Consider the following 7,060-nt stretch of genomic DNA (forward strand, 5'->3'; position numbering starts at 1 on the left):
TCGGCCAGCATGGAGGCGCCTTGAATGGCTTTCAAGGCGCCTTGAACACCCTTTATAAGAGGGTCTCGACCAGCAGCTCAGCACAACGAATTCCAAACGATCCCTTTGCAACTAGCTGCTAACCAAACGACCCGGAAGTGCTGCGACTTGACACCGACAACCCGGAGCTCCAAATCTTCAGATAACCATACTATTGTCAGTATAGCTGTCTTTTTTAATTGCACTTATTGTAATACTTGTAAAACCTTATCGAGCTTATAGTTGTTGGCCACGGAAAGCGATCAAGGATCGTGGGCCTTCGAGTAGGAGTCGTCATAGGCTCCGAACGAAGTAAATTCCCTCGTGTCTGTGTGCTTGTTTTATTTTTCCGCTGCTTATTACTCTGTTAGTTTTTCGTACGATTTACGAATTCGAAAAGTGAAAGCCACGAGCCTTATTCACCCCCCTCTAGCGCTTCTCGATCCAACAATTGGTATCAGAGCGGGGTTGTTTTGAATCAGTGCAACCACTATTCAAAATATTTTTTTTCGTGGTATTTTCAGATTTTCGGAGTCAAATTAGAATTAGCTTACTAGCTACATTCTAATTATTTTATCGAATCGGTTTTGCTCGAGATTGGTGCAATACCACTCGAGCTCATTTTCCCTTATTTCTTCCGCACTACTAATCCAAGACCTAGTCTTGGAACATTCTTTACTTTTTGTTGTTGCATATTACAAATGGCCTAACAAGAAGGTTTCAGCACCGTTCGCCCTCCACTTTTCTCTGGAGAAGACTTCGGATATTGGAAGGGGTGAATGGAAACCTTCCTGAAGACACAATTCGATATGTGGATGATAATCAAGACCAGACTACAACTCCCATCTGACGAAGACGGCAAGCCGACACCCTGCGAAAAATGGGAACCGACCACAATCAAGAAAGTGGAAGCTGATGCCAAAGCGACCTGCACCCTCCAGTGCGGATTGACTAAGGAGGAGCTCAATCGAGTTGGCCCATTCACATCAGCAAAGGAGCTCTGGGAGAAGCTGATCGAACTCCACGAGGGCACCTCCGATACTAAGGTAAGCAAGAGAGATCTCTTGTTTAATAAATTGTATAATTTGAAAATGCAGGAAGATGAGACGGCCAGCCAACTTCATGCTCGTATTCAAGACATCCTCAACTCCCTCCACGGAATCAGGCAGAAGGTAGAAAATAGGGATATCATAAGGTACGCTCTTAACTCGTTTCCAAGGAATACATTATGGGCATCAATGGTAGATGCCTACAAAGTCTCTAAGGATCTATCTTGTATTAAATTAGATGAATTGTTTTCGGAATTCGAACTTCACGAGCAGACTAATGCACAACCAACCGAGAAGAGGGTTGCTTTGGTTGCCGATATCAGTCGAACACGCGAACCGAGATCACGACGAAGAACTGAATCGGAGTCGGAAGAAGATCCCACACTACAACAAAAATCCTCATAGACATCGGTTTTCCACCGGTGTCTATTTCATTTTCGACCGATGTCTATGAAGCCGATGTTAAAAGTCTGCCATTTTAGACATCGGGTTAAAACCGATGTAGTATCACTTAACGACACCGGTCTTCGAATCGGTTATTAATCGGTGTAGTATCACTTAACGACACCGTTTTATCAACGATGTAAAACCGATGTAATATTGTATGTTAATAACACCAGTTTTGGCAGCGGTAAATTACCGATGTAATATTAGTTAATAACATCGGTTTTGCAACGGTGGAAAACCGATGTAATATGTATATTTTTTAACAGCACAAATTTGATTTCCGAAACAATGAAAAACCGACAATAATAAAAAAAATACACAAATATTCACAAATTATACAAATATTCTTCATTCAACAATATCCATAAAATACACAAATATTCACAAATTATATAAATAATCTTCTTACAACAGTATCCATAAAATACTCAAACATTCTTTTTACATCAAAAGCTAGCTAATAGATATCAAAATCAAGGTAGAACATTCTTTTAACACATCAAGGTAGAACCGCACTTCAAATGTAATCTAGCATGCATTCAACCCACTCGAACCGCACTTCATCAATTTCAACTCTAGAGTACTTGAGATTTGTAAACTGTAAAAACACATAAATAATATATTAGTAAACCAAGACCAAAGATCATAGTTGAAAATGCAATAAGAGCACCAGGTAACAAGATGACTAATTGGAATGCTTAAAAAGATAAACATTCATTAATTATCTCAACCACATCATATAGTGATTGATCTATGAATAACAAGTTCAAATCTAACCCTTGCATCCTTTTGGGAGGCAATCTAATTTGATAAACGAGCAAAAAGATGATTTACTCAAAATTAGTTTGCATTTGTAAAAAACAATATCACTTCTGATACTTTATTTTGTACATTTTATCAGTTAAAAGGAAAAAAAAATACACTTACCACATTGAACACAACAGGGGCCTCTTTACCTGGAGACAAATTCATGTTCAGAAACAGATACTAAGACAAATCAAATTAATAGATGTGTAAATATTAGTGGAACTGTTTCTTTCATTTTCGGTTACCTGTTTCAAGATCATGCCAAGGATGGGCAGCCACTGATCTCTTGGACAATGACGACAATATCCTTTCATTCAACTTTGTAGCTGCAACGTTCTCTTGTTATCCGCTCATATTTCTACATACATAACAACATAATAAGGAGTATTTGAGGAGATTGCAAGAGTTTATTGATAACAAAAGTCCAAGGTAACTCATGATCCATGAAAAAAATATATAGAGAGAAAACAAAAAACTAGCAATCTGGAAGTTTTGTGCCTTGGCATTATCAGAATGAAAGTTTAGTAATATGATAGCTGACGTCAAATAGAATTGCAAATCCAAAAGATGGCCATTTGTTCCCCTATTATGGAAGTTAATTAACAATTGAACTTGTATCCAACAAATTAAAGAATGAAAAATTACTGGACAAGTTGGAAAATATGTTATTGTTTCATTTTTATGCTCGCATAATCATTGTGGTACTAATGAACCGTATACAAATTACAGGGCACTAATTGGATAATCAACCAACTGCTTGCATTTAAAGCAATGTAGAAGGTTTCATCACTTAACAAGACCTCATAAAAACAAGTTCTTCATCAAGTTCACCAGCATTAGTATAGCAGATCGATAATTCATGAATAGTTTAATGATTTTAATGCAAGTAAATGATCAAAATCAAGACTAAAAGAGATTAAAGCAGGAACCGGAACCGAGAGTGCGATGCTTTTACCTTGACGAAGGAATCGGAAGCGATGAGACAGAACCAACAATTGAGTTATTGGAGATGGATACCAGCCATTCCCTATGACCTTGATGACTGTTATCACCATCATGGACTTTCACTGCTACTTGAAGGGGTTGCAGCCCATCCCTGAGATCTTCACTGATCAAACCTTTGTAAACTCTACCAAATCCTCCAACACCCAAAGCATGATCCTGCCTAAAATTCCCAACTTATTACTAAAAATGCCATACTAATTAACTCATGCCATACTAATTAATATCTATAACATGCCATACTAATTAACTCATGTATCTTGACATCTACATACTGAAAATGGCTCCATATCAATTCATGACACAGACATGTATTGAAATTGTAATCACTAGAAAAGAATAGGATTTGAGCTGGTAGAGAAGTATAAAAATGTTAGCAAAAGCAAGCAACTTAATTGTGGCGGGCTACAGAAACAATCATAGTTTTGTTAGTCTTGAGGTTGCATGGAAAATGTTAGCAAAAGCAAGCAACTTAATTGTGGCACAATAAACTCAAACTTCATTTAAGGACACACTAAAACATGGAATGAAGGGATGCTTCTTTACATATCAGATCGAAAATCCAGAAAATGAAATGTGAAGGAAAGGATTTTACTGACCAAGTCCAATAGCATCAGAATAGCAAGCCACAAAGCATAAGCTATATAAAACAATTGATAACTAAACCCTTTCAACTTCCATTCTCAAATACACTTACAGCTATCTGATTATTGTGTCCATGATAATGTGTCTATTTCAGGTTCTTGCATTTCTCCAGGGCCCTTGGGGCTACAGAAACAATCATAGTTTTGTTAGTCTTGAGGTTGCATGGAAAATGTGAGCAAAAGCAAGCAACTTAATTGTGGCACAATAAACTCAAACTTCATTTAAGGACACACTAAAACATGGAATGAAGGGATGCTTCTTTACATATCAGATCGAAAATCCAGAAAATGAAATGTGAAGGAAAGGATTTTACTGACCAAGTCCAATAGCATCTGAACCTTTCATGATCCTCAACCTCCTGCATGAGTTTGTGAACATCCTGAAATATTTCATTTAATTAGCAGAAAAGAATGTGAATGGAAGTTTCAGGGACAACAAATAATTCATGACCAGAAAGACAAATTGATTACATTACGTCCAAATAGAAATATACAGAATTAATGAAACAGAAAACACATGAACTATGAAAAGCAAATAAGGTTACTTACGCCCATGGCACATCACCGACAAGCATCCAGTCTCCATCCTTGTCTTCATAAGTAATGACATACTCAGAACCATTCAGGAGATCCATCAAATGATTCTCAGATAACTCCTCTCTGCCTGGTATTCCATGAGAATCACACCGACCTGAATTCGAATGGAAAGGAGTCAATCATATGCACCATATTAAGTTTCAGCGAAATTAATTTGATTTGGATAGACAGGCTTCCATCCATGATTTAATTTATTTTCTCATGGGAAAAAATTGAATTAAGGTTTTGATATTTGTTAAAATGAGTATTGTTGCAAATAATGGCATAAAGAAACATATATCTGAACAAAAAACATTCTTCGTTATTTTCTATTTCATTTAAAAAAAACAAATAATAAGGAATAATTAAATCTCACCAATTGTGAAGCCGCTGAACATTTTCTCAAGTGCTGATGAAAGTTCCTTATAGTTTTTGTATATTTTGAGATCAACTTTCCTCAGATAAGGAGCTCCATCCATGCTAACCTTCACATAAAGACACCCTTGCCCTTGTATTCCATCAGCATCATCTTTAACCTTAGATGGATTTGTAATCATAGTATTCTTCCGATAACTACGGATTGGTGGCCAACCAACCACCTGTGCTCTGCCATATGCATGCCCGTTACATGTTCAATGTTCTAACTTCTTTCAGCATAACAGAAACAAACTAAAAATCCCATCTACATAATTAATTACATCTGTATCGTACATGATCAATTAAGTAGAAGATAATTTGGCAGTAGGTCTATGGAAAAATTATGCATCTCATGTCTGTTCCAAAGTGTTATGGTTTACAATTGAACATAAAGTAATTGATTAAATTACTTTATGATTTCAGTATCAAAACACTCGAGTCTAGAAACCCAGAAGTAGACAAAACTTGAATACATATGTTAACGTCCAAGGGAAGATCTTAGTCTCTCAAAAGCATACATAATATTTTACATAAAGTAATTGATTAAATTCCTTGCTTAGTAATGTCATTTCATGGATACAAAGATCCTGGCGCCGAGAAAAAAATCGATTCTTCCTATTAAATGAATGGCAGAGTTTATACCATTGCAAACCCTTGTTGAACCACAAACCACCAAACGGATATGTCACCCAGATTCTACGTTTGTGCACCCAAAAAAGACTCTATTTTCATCGAACGTAAGGAAGAAGGGGAAAAAACAGCGAAGAACAAACAAGAAAAAGAAAAAATCAGTGAAACGGCGAGGGAAATTATAACAAATTCGATTAAAAGATCCAAGCTATGCCAAAAGGGGGGAAAAAAGAAACAAAAAACAGAAACCAGAACGCATGAAGATTTATGAATCTATGAAAGAAAAATCTAGGATCATTTTTATCACACTTACTTCGCTGCAGGAGCTACCGGACTATCATTCCCAACAGAACCACAGCCCTTCGGGGTGACCTTCCGCTCCTGCCCAGCCACTTTCACCGCTAGGTCCTTCCCCACATTCCCTTGCCCAGAAAGCTGCCCTGCACTGCCACCGGACGCAACCTCCCCTCTCCCCGAAAATAAGCCGCCACCTTTTACCGAGTTCACTTCAGATCCGCCACCTTCGGCGGCAAATCCCCACGTCCCGCCCCCATCGTTAGCGTCGGAGAACCCCCTCTTGGCACCGGAGACGAAGCTCTTGGGGAGCAAATCCAAGGTGAGCCCGATCTTCTCCACGCGATGGGGCGACTCCGACCCAGGCAGCCCCAACCTGAGTTCCGTGGCCTTGAGGTTCAGAACCCCTCCCTCGACTCCGCCGGCAGAGGAGTTCCGCTCCGACAGACCTATGTAATCATGCTCCACCGTCGACGACATCAACCTCTGCATAGAGAACAGGAGATCATCAAACTGCTGAAGATTCAAAGGTAGTCGAACAAACAATCGCAAAGGGCAGAGGAGTAAAAACAAAAAAAAAACGGAGACACCTTTGCGTCTGGTTTTGCTGATCGTTAGCAGCTTCCTCTTCCTCCTACATTAGACACTTTGGGCTTATCGTTAGCCCATATCCGTCGGAGAGGGAGGCGATGACGACCGACAAGAGATCAAGGGACGACGCCTTCTCGGAACCTATCTGCATCTTGGCGGATCGAGCGGTGAATCGGAAGCACAGATCTCCGATCTCTGTTTCTGTCTGCTTCGAATTGGGAGAATAAAGGAGGTCGAGATTGGGTCGGCGATGGGAGGGGAGGAGAAGATAGAGGCGGAGAAGGTGAGTCGCCCGAAGACGGCTCTCTCTCTCTGCCTCCCGTGGACGACATCATATAGGGTTAGGTTAGAGGGAAGAGTTGAAAATTTTAGCTAAGTATTGGTGGGAAAATTATCATAGACATTAGATTTTAAAAACCGATGTTAAAATCGGTGTCTATTAACGAAAAAACGGACGCTTATAGACATCGCCTAAAAAACCGATGTCTATGAGTAAAAATCTGCGCTCATAGACACCGGTTTTTGGAAAAATCGGTGTAAAATACTCAAAGACATCGATTTTTGCTTAAAACCGTTGTTGTTTCA

General features: G+C 39.0%; 1 protein-coding gene across 3 annotated transcripts; it reads right to left on the reverse strand.

Annotated features, from left to right (window-relative positions):
- Positions 1-3,942: 3,942 nt before the first annotated feature.
- On the reverse strand, positions 3,943-6,549 carry LOC122053805 (auxin-responsive protein IAA17-like). 3 transcript variants are annotated; one of them, XM_042615762.1, is made up of 6 exons: positions 6,475-6,549; positions 5,904-6,370; positions 4,920-5,149; positions 4,517-4,658; positions 4,286-4,347; positions 3,943-4,091 (listed from the first exon to the last, which is right to left on the reverse strand). In XM_042615762.1, exons 2-6 carry the CDS (start codon positions 6,362-6,364, stop codon positions 4,054-4,056), a joined length of 933 nt encoding a protein of 310 aa, XP_042471696.1. In that variant the 5' UTR covers positions 6,365-6,370; positions 6,475-6,549; the 3' UTR covers positions 3,943-4,053. The 3 variants fall into 3 exon arrangements, with proteins under 3 accessions (XP_042471696.1, XP_042471697.1, XP_042471695.1); XM_042615763.1 differs by having other exon boundaries at positions 6,455-6,535; XM_042615761.1 differs by lacking the exon at positions 6,475-6,549 and having other exon boundaries at positions 5,904-6,448.
- Positions 6,550-7,060: the final 511 nt, after the last annotated feature.

The sequence above is a fragment of the Zingiber officinale genome, chromosome 3A, assembly GCF_018446385.1.
Source record: "Zingiber officinale cultivar Zhangliang chromosome 3A, Zo_v1.1, whole genome shotgun sequence".
In the NCBI taxonomy this organism is placed as follows: domain Eukaryota; kingdom Viridiplantae; phylum Streptophyta; class Magnoliopsida; order Zingiberales; family Zingiberaceae; genus Zingiber; species Zingiber officinale.

What these genes read in the sequence shown, in the direction of transcription:
- LOC122053805 (XM_042615761.1), bottom strand. Translation starts at nt 6,376, where the DNA reads ATGCAGAGGTTGATGTCGTCGACGGTGGAGCATGATTACATAGGTCTG. An exon ending in CCGGTAGCTCCTGCAGCGAA is followed by an intron (nt 5,150 to 5,903) that starts GTAAGTGTGATA and finishes TGCATATGGCAG; the next exon opens with AGCACAGGTGGTTGGTTGGC. An exon ending in TTCAGATGCTATTGGACTTG is followed by an intron (nt 4,092 to 4,285) that starts GTCAGTAAAATC and finishes TTGTTTCTGTAG; the next exon opens with CCCCAAGGGCCCTGGAGAAA.